The sequence below is a fragment of the Salvia splendens genome, chromosome 9 (assembly GCF_004379255.2).
Source record: "Salvia splendens isolate huo1 chromosome 9, SspV2, whole genome shotgun sequence".
NCBI lineage: Eukaryota > Viridiplantae > Streptophyta > Magnoliopsida > Lamiales > Lamiaceae > Salvia > Salvia splendens.
The window spans coordinates 16,930,065-16,945,577 of NC_056040.1; the positions used below are offsets into that span (position 1 = coordinate 16,930,065).

Consider the following 15,513-nt stretch of genomic DNA (forward strand, 5'->3'; position numbering starts at 1 on the left):
CAGATCAGAATCTTCAAATAAAGAGGTTAAGTTATATAGGAGTTAAATGATTTTTTACCGTTTTATCAGGACTTTCCGTTTTATCTGGACTTTCTTGGTAACGGCGAAAATAGAGATAAGAGAAAGCACGGAAATAATAAACAAGCCATGTAGTTGAAATCTTTGAAATTTTTGTATAGTTGATGATCAAGGGAATATACAATTGTACATCCTATTTTATTTCTTTTTTCTAATCTACAAAATTGTTGATCTCATAATTATGAGTCTAGTTGTTGAGAATGTTGAGAAGGGAAACTCTGGTTTTGATCAACTGCCTGAAGATTGATTCGAGATCTTCTTCAACAACTTGAATGTCTGAATCCATCTCTTTTATGTGATTCGCAAGCTCGTTTTCTTGGTTCAGTTGCAAGTATGATTCCACCTTGTTGAACTCATTCTCGTTGTCAGCCACTTTCTTGGAGTGCATCAGCTTTGACAACAAGGATCTCTTGCTTTCGTGCCCCAACACGTAAGACAGCAGAGACTCAAGCATGGAAATGGCAACAGACTCTGCATCTTTCAACATTGAAGCATTCTCGGAAGTGGCTGGGGCGCTACGTTTCAAGTTCTTCAAAGATTTTTGGATCATTTTCTTTGACTTCTTTCTGGAAGAAAGGTACGCATTGATGCCTTGAACATCCTTTCTCCTTACAGCAGAGAGAAGATCTCTTAAATCTTGCTTTGCAAGCGAGATGATATCTTTCACTGAACTGCAAGCATCCAATAGCTTAATGTAATCATCAACACATTCCTCAGAAACAATCTGTTGAATGTGAGACAAAAGAAGCAAATCGTCAATGCTCTCATACAAGTTTCTTAGGCCATTTATCTTGCCGTTGAATGATGAGAGCGATGAACAAGTAGCTTCTGAAGATCTCAATCTGGATAGGTTGTCATCGAACTGTGAGACAGCAGGATGGGATGAAGATGGGAAACTAAGAGAGCGGCCGTGTTGAAGAGCCATTGTTTGTTTCTTTTTTGTTGTTGGTGAAAATAAGGGTTAGAACTGAAATGATGATTGAATGAAGAAAATTGTGATGCCTCAAACAACCATGGATAGGCTTAATATATAGTAGGGGAGAGGATACAAGGAATCTTTATTATTTCTTCAATGACAGAAGGTCGTAAAAGTCATTGCCTTATAATATCGTTATCATGAACAATATTGTATTGAAATGCATGAGGAGATTTCAGATTCTGTTCTTGTACAAGAAACAAAGGATCAGAATATAACAATATATTGTCTGTAGATCAACAATCAAAGTCCCATCATTATCTCTGCAGCACACACACTACACAGAGTTGGCACCTTGCAATAAATGAGAGACGGGGCGAGATCACACGTGCAATTCATCATGTGGTGTACAAATTATATAGCTCTGTGCCCTCCAACAGATGCACATACCTGCCAATAATAATTTTTCTTCATTTTGTCTGAGATGCATGCAAACTTCATTATTTTGTAGCCAGCCTGTAATACTTCACATTGGATCAGAAGTCATGCATGAAATGTGGAGTTATAATAATGTGTTCGTTATAATGCATGATATGGTTTGAGATTCTGCTCTTAGAGAAGAAACATAGGATCCGAATATAGTATTATCTTGTCTACAGACGAGCAATTAAAGTCGTCTCATTGTCAATGCAGCACAGACTTTTACATAGTTGGCAGAAACAAGGTGACTTCATTTTATTGGGTTAGTTATATAGCTTTGTGCCCTCTAACAGAAGCACAGATCTGCAAAATGTTATATTTTATACTCCATTTTCATGTGCAATCACATGAAGATATGGGATCACTTATAATGTGTTTGTTATGATGGTGGGAAACAACGCGTAGACATAGCCGGAACAATGGTGAATCTTCTTCAATACCTATATTATTGGTTCTACAAAAATATATTGTCCATCCATCTGTATATATACAACCATTTCTAGGAAGATGGCTGCAGAAGTTTATAGGCCTGTTTTGTATATTGATAACAAGAGGAGAAAATGGCAGTTTTTTGCCTTTTGGAGTTGAACGAGGAAGGTGACCTTATTACATTCTTTAACTATATTTATGGTTAAATGTTATAGATAGTAGTTAATTTTAGTTGTGGGGAAAGATAATAACTTGTATTTAGTTTGCTTGAGCCTCTACAATAATATTCATGATTTTTTCTGTAGTTGATTAACGAAAGAAGATGGTAATAAACGGAAGAAGGAAATCAAAAGACAAGCCATGTGGTGGTAATGTTTGAGATTTTTCTTTAGTTGGTTGATGATCAAGGAAATGTACAAGTATATATCATTCTATTTTCAGATCTACAAAATTGTTGATCTCATAATGAGTCTAGTGGTTGAGAATGTTGAGAATTGAAACTCTGGTTTTGATCAACTGCCGGAATATAGATTCGAGATCCTCTTCAACAACTTGAATGTCTGAATCCATCTCTTTTATGTGATTCACGAGCTCGTTTTCTTTGTTCAGTTGCAAGAACGATTCCACCTTGTTGAACTCATTCTCGACATCTGATACTTTCTTGGAGTGCATCAGCTTTGACACAAAAGACCTCTTGCTTCCGTGCGCCAACATGTAAGACAGCAGACACTCAAGCATATGTGCAATTCTTTTAATAATGGCTGTGTTGTCATTGAACTGTGAAACAACAGGATGTGATGAAGATGGTAAGCTAAGGGAACGGCTGTGTTGAAGAGCCATTGTTTTCTGATTGTGAAATAGAATTGAGTTGATTATTGAATGAACAAGTTTGTGATGTTTCAAAGCAAATGCATTCTCTCAATATATATCTAGCGAATATCGATGTAATATGATCTGGATTATGAATGATTATGGCGATGTCTGCGCATTGTTTCCTACCATCAACACCCAACATAATTGTATTTTTTTTAAGAAACATGAATATTGATCCATATTATTAGCCACTTGCTCAACAGCCCATTTTATTAGTGTTTCTTGTGATGTATATTCAGAAACTGTTCTCTGCTCATAGACAGATTATATATTGACAGCTATATATGACAATATTAGAATATTAAAGTCTATATTTCATCACATTGTTATGAGATTTGAATAGATTTCAAAACTTATATGTGGTTCGTGCAGTCTTCGTTAGTATATATATTCTTGTTATAAACGACAAATTGCTTTTTATTAAATGTGGTTATGAGATTTCAAAAGATTCTACGGAGTATATCCATTTTATTTAAACAAGATAATTAGTGAGAAGGATGTTGTAAATAATTAAATAAAGAGGTAAACTTATAGTACAAAAGTAAACAATATATTCACATAGTTAAAAATCCAAAGATTTATTCTGCTTTCAGTTTCTAAACAGTTTGTTACATCACAATTGTGAATAGCACATTTTATTCTTGTTTTCTCTGCTGAAAGGATGTGAAATCTAATAAAATTATGATAAATGTTGGACTATGCAAGTCCCTCGTGTGGACTGATTCATCATATATGCTATGAGATTTTACAAGTTTCTTAGATATTCTCAGAAACATTCTTAATTTTTAGTAAGTCAATCGTTTTAACATAGGTAGAATGTAATTAGAGACATGGATCTTCAAAGTGAAGAGGTGATTGTGAAATTGAGTATTATCAATGTTTGGTAAATCATTTTCTTTGTTCATTGAGAAAATAAAGATAAGAGGTAGCAACAAAAAGAACAAGTCATGTGGCAGGAATCTTTGAGATTTTTCTCTAATTGATGATCAAGCAAATATACAAATATACGCCATCCTTTTTTTTTCTAATCTACAAAATTTTTGATCTCATAATTATGAGTCTAGTTGTTGAGAATGTTGAGAAGGGAAACTCTGGTTTTGATCAACTGCCTGAAGATTGATTCGAGATCTTCTTCAACAACTTGAATGTCTGAATCCATCTCTTTTATGTGATTCACAAGCTCGTTTTCTTGGTTCAGTTGCAAGTATGATTCCACCTTGTTGAACTCATTCTCAATATCTGATACTTTCTTGGAATGCATCAGCTTTGACAACAAGGATCTCTTGCTTTCGTGCCCCAACACGTAAGACAGCAGAGACTCAAGCATGGAAATGGCAACAGACTCTGCATCTTTCAACATTGAAGCATTCTCGGAAGTGGCTGGGGCGCTACGTCTCAAGTTCTTCAAAGATTTTTGGATCATTTTCTTTGTCTTCTTTCTGGAAGAGAGGTACGCGTTGACTCCATGAACATCCTTTCTCCTTACAGCAGAGAGAAGATCTCTTAAATCTTGCTTTGCAAGCGAGATGATATCTTTCACTGAACTGCAAGCATCCAATAGCTTAATGTAATCATCGACACATTCCTCAGAAACAATCTGTTGAATGTGAGATAAAAGAAGCAAATCGTCAATGCTCTCATACAAGTTTCTTAGGCCATTTATCTTTCCGTTGAATGATGAGAGCGATGAACAAGTAGCTTCTGAAGATCTCAATCTGGATAAGCTGTCGTCAAACTGTGAAACAGCAGGGTGGGATGAAGATGGGAAACTAAGAGAGCGGCCGTGGTGAAGAGCCATTGTGTTTTACTTTTTTTGCTGTTGGTGAAAGTAAGGGTTAGAATTGAAAAGATGATTGATGGAAGAAAGTTGTGATGCCTCAAACAACCATGGAAGGCTTAATATATAGTAGGGGAGAGGACACAAGGAATCTTCATTATTTTCTTAATGACAGATGATGGTGAGAGTCATTGGCTTAAAATATAAACATAGTTATCATAAACAAGTATTTTATTGAAATGCATGAGGACATTTCAGATTCTGCTCTTGTAAAAGGAACAAAGGATCAAAATATAGCTATACATTGTCTGTAGAAGTCTCATCATTATCTATTCAAATCAACAATAATAAAAGTCTCATCGTTTGATATATATATACAACGCACGGTTGGCAACTCCATCAATTGGACTTTGTAATGAAAGAGAAATCACACGTGCATTTCTTCGTGTGGTGTACAAAATGTATAGTTTGATGTATTTAATATCTTGATTTTAGAAATATCTTTATCATGATTGGGAGTGGTGGTGATGAAATACAAACAACAAAACAAACCCTAAAATCAGAAACACCTTTTACTTCTACAGCTACCCTTACTTAGGAGAAACTAGTTTAAACTGTACTTAATTCATGAATCCATACACGCTGCATAAAATAATACTCATAATTACCTCTCTTAATTTATTTACCCATATTATAAGCATTTTAGATATAATTCTTGGTAATTATGATCATAAGTCAAGAATAGGAATGAATAGATAAGCATATACTAATGTAATTAAGGATATTGCCAAGTGTTCCGTTTATTGAGTTGACGAATGAAGGAAGAAGTTTGTGATGTTTCAAAGCATAATGCAACCTCTCAATATATTGTGATTGAACAACACAAGGAATCAGCATTATCTCCTCAATGAAAGCTCGTGTGATATGACCAATGTATTGTGGCGGTGTCTACGCAATGTTTCCTACCATCAAAGTTAACATAGTAGTATATTGTTAAGATATCTGCATTTTGATCCACATTATTAGCCACTGTAGGTGTGTTGTCTCTCTATCCATTAATTTTCCATTTCTTCAATGTGATCATACAATTTTAAATATTCTAACAGATTCTCTAAATAAGTATATAAAAACTCAACAACTTGTGTGATTGGTGGCTTTTATTAGGCGAAAGCATGTGATACAAAGTCAGAAATTGTTCTCTCTTGACAGACAATTGGAATCTCAAAAAATATGATAACATTAAACAATGCAACTCCCTCGTGTTCATTAATTCATCATATTTGTTGTGAGTCGTTATATTCTTTGAAAGTTTTCTTCCGTTTAACTGCAATAATCTTTTCTTGACAGCAAGTTAAAAGCAGATAAGAATCTATATGGGAGTTAACTGATTTTTTACCATTTTATCAAGAAGTTTGGAAATTCTTTATCTTGGTTTAATGACAAAATAAAGATAACAGAAAGCAAGAAAATATTAGACAAGCCATGTAGTAGAAATCTTTGAGATTTTTCTCTAATTGATGATCAAGCAAGTATACAAATATGCATCATCCTTTCTTCTTTTTTTTCTAATCTACAAAATTGTTGATCTCATAATTATGAGTCTAGTTGTTGAGAATGTTGAGAAGGGAAACTCTGGTTTTGATCAACTGCCTGAAGATTGATTCGAGATCTTCTTCAACAACTTGGATGTCTGAATCCATCTCTTTTATGTGATTCACGAGCTCGTTTTCTTTGTTCAGTTGCAAGAATGATTCCACTTTGTTGAACTCATTCTCGACATCTGATACTTTCTTGGAGTGCATCAGCTTTGACAGCAAGGATCTCTTGCTTTCATGCCCCAACACGTAAGACAGCAGAGACTCGAGCATGGAAATGGCAACAGACTCTGCATCTTTCAACATGGAAGCACTCTCGGAAGCGGCTGAGGCGCTATGTCTCAAGTTCTTCAAAGATTTTTGGATCATTTTCTTTGACTTCTTTCTAGAAGCAAGGTAGGTGTTGACGCCTTGAACATCCTTTCTCCTTACAGCCGATAGAAGATCTCTGATGTCTTGCTTTGCAAGTGAGATAAGATCTCTAACTGAGCTGCAAGCATCCAATAGCCGGATGAAATCGTCAACACACTCCTCAGACACGGTCTGCTGAATGTGAGACAAAAGAAGCAAATCATCAATGCTCTCATACAAGTTTCTTAGGCCATTTATTCTGGCGTTGAATGATGAGAGCGATGAACAAGTAGCTTCTGAAGATCTCAATCTGGATAAGCTTTCATCGAACTGTGAAACAGCAGGATGTGATGAAGATGGTAAACTAAGAGAGCGGCCGTGGTGAAGAGCCATTGCTTTCTTTTTAATTTGTTCTTGGTGAAAATAAGGTTTATAATTGAATGATGATTGAATGAAGAAAAGTGTGATGCCTCAAACAACCATGTATAGGCTTATTATATAGTGGGGAAGAGTACGCGGGGAATCTTCATTATTTTCTCAATGACAGATCATAATCACTGCCACAAAAATAAATAATGCAAATGCACGAGTAGATTTTAAATTTTGCTTTTGGAGAAGAAACATATTTTTGAAAAAGTATTATTTTGTCTGTAGATTAGCAATCAAAGTCTCATCATTATATAAATGTCACAGAGTTTAACATGGTTGGCAGCTCCATCAGACCTTGCACTCAATGATAAACGAGGCGAGAGCATACGTGCAATTCTTTTAATAAAGGTCAGCTCTTCGTGCAACTTACAAATTATGCAGCTTTGTGTCCTCCAACGGAAGCACAGATCTACAAAATCATATTATCTTTAATTCATTTTGTCTGTAGTAGTGGCTTGCAGCCAACCTGTCTTTCACTTTGGATGAAAACTCATGTATGAAAATATGAGGATTTAAATAGTCTCTTGGTTCTTGTGGTTGGAAACAATGTATAGACATAACCAAGCTAGTGGTTATATTAGCCCATGGATCTTGCTTGAAAAAAATCATTTTAATTCAGTTTGTCCTCCATCTGCATATATGCTATAAATTCAATGTAGATGACTGCAGAACTCTTTTCTGTTCAATATGAAGGCCTTATTTTCTGATTGAAATGAATTGGAAAAAAATGGCAGATTCACCTTTGATATCATGAACTTTGAAACATTGATATTAGCATCAGAGCTTCTGAGGCCTTACTCTATAAGGGACAAATTAAACAGCCCCAAATGCCTATCTTGAAACATCGATGGTTTGCTTTTGTTGCCCCATACGCGCTGTATCATTATCCAGAAAGTTGAGTAAAATTGAATGGTTAAGTTGTACTCTAAGATCCTTGCATGCAGCTCGATTGAAGTTCTCATCTCGCTGTCTTGAATAATAGAAGAAGAAATCCAAGTCAATAGGGTCATGAAGAATTATGTAGTTTAGGCAGTAGTAGTTCATTTTTCCCATGAAATGTATTTGAGTTTCCCAATTTGGTACTAATTCAATGGAAAATTCACCTAAACTTGATAGGACATTGTATTCTCATCATTCTTCACCGCATGTTATACTACATAATATCTGCTTGTATTGCAATGATCCTTGTGGATAAATTTGATATATGCAAGTGTATTTCTATGTACTAATTACAAAATTTGTCTGTAGATCAACACTAATATAACACTATATTGTCTGTAGATCAACAATCAATGTCCTATCATTGTCTCCACAGCACGGTTGGCATCTCCATTGGAATATGCAATGAATGAGAGGATGGCGAGACCACACGTGCATATCTTCTAATACAGGTTCATTCATTGTGTGGTGTACATATTATATAGCTTTGTGCCCTCCAACAGATGCACAGATCTGCCAAATAATATTTATTTCTTTGTTTTGTCTGAGATGCATACAAACTTCATTATTTAGTAGCCAACCTGTGATACTTCACATTGGATCAGAATTCATGCATGAAACTGTGGAGTTATAATAATGCGTTCGTTATAATGCATGATATGGTTTGAGATTCTGCTCTTAGAGAAGAAACATAGGATCAGAATACAGTATTATCTTGTCTACAGATGAGCAATTAAAGTCGTCTCATTATCAATGCAGCACAGACTTTCACATAGTTGGCAGAAACAAGGTGAGTTCATTTTATTGGGTTAGCTATATAGCTTTGTTCCCTCTAACCGAAGCACAGATCTGCAAAATGATATATTTATACTACATTTTCATGTGCAATCACATGAAGATAAGGGATCAATTATAATGTGTTAGTTATGATGGTGGGAAACAACGCGTAGACATAGCCGGAACAATCGTGAATCTTCTTCAATACCTATATTTTTGGTTCTACAAAAATATATTGTCCCTCCATCTGTATATATACAACCATTTGTAGGCAAATGACTGCAGAAATTTATTGGTTCAGTTTATAGGCCTGTTTTGCATATTGATTACAAGAGGAGAAAATGGCAGTTTTTCACCTTTTGGAGTTGAAAACAACACGGTAGTTGTCTTAGCTTGCGTCTCATTTGTCAAGAATATCTGAGAAAATATGAATTGTGGAAATACTGGAGTTTTTTAGGCCAAAAAAGAGCTGATTTATGGTCCGAGTAGAAAACTGAGTAAGTTAAGTTGAAGAAGAGAGAGAGAATTTATCAAGGTAAGGAAATAAGTTCAACAGAATCCTTCCAAGACAGATTCACTCCAGCAAATAAGTCCATAAATTCATGTTTCATTTTCCATCAGCCTCTGAGGGCTTAGAGATTTTCTTCACTTCAGAGCTCTTCCTAGAATTTTCGAACCGTTTAGAGGAGCTAAGAGAAGGCATGTGAGCTAACTGAGGTGGACACAAAGGATACATATTTTTTGGATCTGATCAGTAATCTCTGAAGGACTTCAAGAGGGCTTCAGAAATCTTCCTCTCTTCAGATCTCTGCCTATAGACTTAGTTTGCTCGTCAGAGTATTTCATGCGTTTAGAGGAGCCCCGGAAAGGAGGTCTGCTGAAAGCTCCCCTTTCTCCTGATGTTGCCCAAGCCACTTTCATTTTCATATGGAGTAAAGGAAGCAGTTGAACACATAAATGAAGAGAAAAGAGGAAAACAAAAGATGAGAATTGGGATGAACACTCAAAAAGAAAAACAATCCACCGAATATGCCTGAGACAAGTGGCCTTCTTCAAAAGAGGCCTACGGTTGATACCGTCCTAAATTTAGGACTCCTACTTAAATCAACTTAAAACTAAACCAGGAAATAAATCCTTAAACATGGAAAGTAATAACGAGACAATCTTCACACTAATGAAAAATGGTGATCTTCCATTATCACACTTGCTGTCTCGATTTTCAATCTGGGTAGCTGCCTCCCAGTCCATTTATCCTATATAGTAACAACAGAGGAAGGTAAAACTTAGTTCATACAACCTTAAGAGATGATAGTCCCGAAGAAGATGCGAGCTGACCTTAAAGTTTTAAACCCATTCGATATTTCTTGACCTTAGCTAGACAGATAGGATACATGTTTTCTTGACCTGATCAAACATCCCAAGTTTTATGGACCTGATCAACGTCTCAGAAATATCATTATCTTCAAGACTTCTCATTGTTTTCGACTGTACCAATCATTTCCATATGGGCAGGAAGGTGAAAGGAAGGCATAAATCATGAAAATATCACCATTGGTATAATAATATTAGGAAATAATACTTATGATTGTTTCATGGAGAAATATAAGTAGAAGATGGTAACCAAGTGAAAGAATGAAATAAAAACACAAGCCATGTTGTGGTAATCTTTAGTTCATTGATGATCAAGGAAATATACAAGTATATCATTCTATCTTCTAATCTACACAAAACTGTTGATCTCATTATGAGTCTAGTTGTTGAGAATATTGAGAAGGGAAACTCTGGCTTTGACCAACTGCCTGAAGATTGATTCCAGATCCTCTTCAACAACTTGAATGTCTGAATCCATCTCTTTTATGTGATTCACGAGCTCGTTTTCTTTGTTCAGTTGCAAGAACGATTCCACCTTGTTGAACTCATTCTCGACATCTGATACTTTCTTGGAGTGCATCAGCTTTGACAGCAGGGTTCTCTTGCTATCGTGCACCTTTGCTCCCAATGCATACAATAACAGAGACTCGAGCATGGAAATGGCAACACACTCTGCATCTTTTAACATGGAAGCATGCTTGGAAGTGGCTGAGGCGCTACGTCTCAAGTTCTTCAAAGATTTTTGGATCATTTTCTTTGACTTCTTTCTAGAAGCAAGGTAGGCGTTGACGCCTTGAACATCCTTTCTCCTTACAGCCGATAGAAGATCTCTGATGTCTTGCTTTGCAAGTGAGATTAGATCTCTAACTGAGCTGCAAGCATCCAATAGCCGGATGAAATCGTCAACACATTCCTCAGACACGGTCTGTTGAATGTGAGACAAAAGAAGCAAATCATGAATGCTCTCATACAAGTTCCTTAGGACATTTATTCTGCCGTTGAATGATGAGAGCGATGAACATGTTGCTTCTGAAGATCTCAAACCGGATGTGATGTGAAAGGGGGGATGTGATGAAGATGGGAAACTAAGAGAGCGGCCATGGTGAAGAGCCATTGTTTGTTTTATTTGGGATGGTAATTCTTTGGGATGGTAGTTGTATATATTCAACAAACCGATCACATCACACAAAACTGATGACGTGGCGCCCCACTACAGGTGGAGAGGTAGGAGGATAAAACTGATGACGTGGCGCGCCATAGGGCGCGCCATAGGCCGCCCCACTGCTGATGCCATTATGATTAAGCTTTCTGTGTGTGTGGATGCATGTTTCTTGCATTGCGCACTCACACAAAAACACTTCCAAGTATGCTTTATTTATATAGCCAAACAAACACATCAATTTTATTTTATATCTTTAGGCCATCCACAACGCTATTCATATACCGTTCCTAAACCGTTCCTTAAACTACTATTTGCGGGCCCACTGTACTTTTTTACTCCATTCCTTAACTAAGGAACGGAACCTGCAACCCTCTGTTCCTTAACCGTTCCTTAAATTACTATTCATTCAATTTCATTTTTTATTTTTATTTCCAACTCAATTCAATTAAAACAAACACACTTTAATAAAAAAAACAAACACACTTTATTAAAAAACACACAACATTAAAACAAAGTTACAACTTAAACTTAAAAAAATAAAAAACACACAATTAAAATCCTAAAAAAATAAAAGTACATAATTTTAATAATTTCATCCGCCAAAGTTTGCCCAAATGTGCTCAATTAGATCCTGTTGGAGTTGGGTGTGTGCGCTAGAGTCGCGTGTCCTTGCACGAATAGATAACCGTTCTTGTATAGACGGATGCGCTCCACTTCGAGGCGGACTACTTGCGGTTGAGCTTCCGGGGGATTCGGGGTCGAACCAATTTCCCGCCTCGGGTCCTTCGTCTTGGACAATCATGTTGTGCAAGATTATGCACGTATACATGATGTCGACCATGTTCTCCATGAACCACGTACGAGCCGGGGCTTTGATGATGTTGAAGCGCGCTTGGAGAACCCCGAACGCCCTCTCCACATCCTTGCGAGCGGCCTCCTGCTTCTGCGCAAAAAGAGCCTGCTTTGGGTTCGCAGACCCACTGGACGTCTTCACGAAGGTAGGCCACTTCGGGTAGATGCCATCGGCGAGATAGTACTCCATTTTATAAAGCCGGTTGTTGGCGACGAAGTTGATGGCCGGCGCTTTACCATCCAAAACTTCGGTCAAGAGGTCGGACTGGTGGAGCACGTTTACGTCGTTGTTCGACCCGGGAACCCCGAAGTACGCGTGCCAGATCCAAAGGCGGTAGTCGGCAACGGCCTCGAGTATAACGGTTGGGTTGGTGCCTTTGTGGCCGCTCGTGTAGGACCCCTTCCACGCCACCGGGCAATTCTTCCATTGCCAGTGCATGCAATCGACGCTGCCGAGCATCCCGGGGAATCCGTGCACTGTTTCGTGAAGGTCGAGCAGGAACTGACAATCGGTCGTGCTTGGCCTCCGGAGAAATTCGTCGGTGAAGGCTGCCCGGACGCCTTTGCAGAATTTGAGCAAGCACATTCGCCCAGTGTTGTCTCCGATGTGGAGGTATTCGTCGAACATGTCGGCCGTTTGTCCAGTCGCAAGCTGGCGGATTGCTGCAGTACATTTCTACAGCGTCGTGTGGCTGGGACGGTTGACCGCGTCAAACCCTTCCTGGAAGAACTCTTCCCGGGCTGCCAAAGTATTGGCGATGTGGAGAAATAACGGTTTCCTCATGCGGAAACGGCGACGGAAGTACGTATCTCCCCAAACCGGGTTATCGCAGAAGTAGTCGCGTACTAACCTTGCGGCGGCTTCCTCCCGGTTACGATGGATGTACGTACGGGAGCGTCGTTGGGGCGGCGCGGCTTCTTCCGCCTCCCGTCGTCGATCTTCTTCAAGTGATTGTTCTAATATTTGACGCATTTGTTCAAAAGGATCCATTAGTTTGATTAAATTTGGCAGAAGAAAAACAGAGTTGATTTGAGATGAAAATTGGGGTGGAAATAGAGAGGATTTGAGAGGAATAGATGTGTGTTTGTGAGTGAAATGAGTATGAAATAGAAGTATTTATAGAGTAAATAAATTAAAAATAAATAAATAAATAAATAAAAAACGGCAAAAAAAACGGTAACAATACCGTTGCAAAAAATTATTATTTTTTATTAAATTCGATTTTTTTTTAAAAAAAAAAATCGAATTATTGCGTCACCGTGACGACGCCCACTCGCGGGGCAGCGAGTGGGCGTCACGCGTCGAATGGGAGGCTGCCACGTCGCCTCGGCGCGTGGCGGAACGTGTCGTGCCGCGTCTCGCGGGAACGGCACCCGGCACGGCACGGAATGGCGACGACACGGGCGGCTGCAACGCGTGCCGCCGCGGTTCCGTTCCTCCGGAACGAAATAAGGCACCGCAACGGCACGCGTTGCGGGTGCTCTTACAAAAATATTATAATGGACTCAAGTCACTAAACTCTAATCTTTGTGGGCCATACATGTATATCTTTGTGAATAACAGACAAAAGACTCCACATTTATTACGCGGCTTTTGTAATTGGAGTTTAGATCATTGCAGCAAAAAGGCGATTCCGTCGCCTTGATGGCCCCCACACTCCGGCCCGATATCATGTGAGGGGGTTCAATCAGGGTACGCAGTAGCCCGTTAAGGGGGAGGCCTTAACCCACTGGCTGCCAGAAGCCCATCTCTCAAGGCCTCACACTTGTGCCTGAGAGATGGAAGCAACTACACGACAGCAGTGAGATTCGAACTCAGGCTCATTGCAGCAAGATCATGATTATCGGCATCGCTACTAAATTACCATCCCTTTCCTATGTTTGTATCTACTCACTCATTCCCTTCCCTTAAAAATTAATCTTTTATTTCTATTTTCATTTTTCCCAATAATTTACCTTCTTTCATTTTTATTATTTTTATTAATGAACCGCACGTTCCACTAATTCATTCACACTCACATTTTATTACTAAATAATACTCTCTATGTTCCATAATAATAGAGACATTTCTTTTCAACACGTAGATTAAGAAAAATTGTGTTAGGTGAGTTAAGTAAAGGGAGAATAAAGTGGAAAATGAAAAAGGTAGAGAGATGAAGAGAGAGTAAAGTAGGGTGTGGAAAAATGTGTTAACTTTTACTAAAAAGGAAAATGACTATTACTATGAAACGTACCAAAATGGCAAAATGATTCTATTACTATAGAACGGAGGGAATATACTATATAAAAATATGACTCACATACCACTAATTTTTCAACTCACTTTTAATTACATTTCTTGAACTCATGCCAGATCAAATAGTACCAAATTATTAGGGATGGAAAGAGTATATAATAAATGAAAATGTTTGAATTATCTTAAAATGAGAACTTCAAAATTTATCACTTCGCAGTACAATCAATCTGCAACACAAAACATATCAGTACTGATATCTTTTGTGCTTTCAACTTATAAGTTCTCATTTTAAGATACTAGCTCTCTCATTTTAAGATACTAGCTCGCAATTGAACCACTCCTTATAATATCTTATTTACCATATCTTAAACTTTTAAAATTCTCCATAACAATAATTTAGATAAACAATTTTCTTTTGGGGATGAAAAATTTAATGTGATCATCCATTTTAACTTACATTAATATTTTCTTAATTCAAAAAATATTGGGATTCATATACTCATAAGATGAACTTCATGAGTCAATAGAAAATGATCAACGATAGAACAGGTCATACTAGGAATACACATATCTCCAACCTTGTAAGGAAACTCCTTTCATATGTTTACATTGTTTCACATTAACATTGAATCATACTATGCAAGGAAAGGAACAAAAATGCATGAATTCTTAGCTCAAACAAACCCTGCTTCAGATCAAAGAAAATAATCTTGACTATAATATAGTATTGAATTTGAATTCAACAAATTTACTCCTAGGTAAAGGTAATACCCCATGGAACTTTGAACTACAGCTACTCACTTATACTAGTACTATTTAATTCGATTTCAAAAGTTCTAGTCTTTCGTTAAGCTTTGAATATTAACTTTATTTAATTTACAAGTAATTGTTAGTTTTAATTTTTAAATATTTACTATAATTATGACATTCTAATATCTTGTACTATGAACATTTTATAAAGATCTTGTTTGCTGTAAACTTTAAAACACAACAATATCAACATACTTATATAAGTTAAAATTGGAATAATAGACAGGAATCAGACAGCCACATATATAATAATAATATAGGAGAAAAAATCACTGTACTTGGAAAGTCTTTCACGAAGACGTCTACTTCAAAAGGGGCCCTTTTTATGACTCGTCGTGACTATGATAACGATTTTAATATTATTCATGTTTTTCCCTTTTAACGTATTCTTAAATGTCATTTGACTCATTCAAATAACATTAAATTCAAATGTCTAAA

The 15,513-nt window shown here is 37.1% G+C and overlaps 4 protein-coding genes across 4 annotated transcripts; all 4 read right to left on the reverse strand.

Moving 5' to 3' along the window:
* Window positions 1-265: 265 nt before the first annotated feature.
* Window positions 266-1,003, reverse strand: LOC121749229. The gene has a single exon (XM_042143818.1). The coding sequence runs from the start codon at window positions 1,001-1,003 to the stop codon at window positions 266-268; it is 738 nt and encodes a 245-aa protein (XP_041999752.1).
* A 2,833-nt stretch (window positions 1,004-3,836) lies between these two features.
* LOC121749231 lies at window positions 3,837-4,574 on the reverse strand. The gene has a single exon (XM_042143819.1). It carries the CDS (start codon window positions 4,572-4,574, stop codon window positions 3,837-3,839), a length of 738 nt encoding a protein of 245 aa, XP_041999753.1.
* Window positions 4,575-6,154: 1,580 nt separating this feature from the next.
* LOC121749232 lies at window positions 6,155-6,892 on the reverse strand. The gene has a single exon (XM_042143820.1). It carries the CDS (start codon window positions 6,890-6,892, stop codon window positions 6,155-6,157), a length of 738 nt encoding a protein of 245 aa, XP_041999754.1.
* Window positions 6,893-10,394: 3,502 nt separating this feature from the next.
* LOC121749233 lies at window positions 10,395-11,129 on the reverse strand. Its single transcript, XM_042143821.1, has one exon. The coding sequence runs from the start codon at window positions 11,127-11,129 to the stop codon at window positions 10,395-10,397; it is 735 nt and encodes a 244-aa protein (XP_041999755.1).
* Window positions 11,130-15,513: the final 4,384 nt, after the last annotated feature.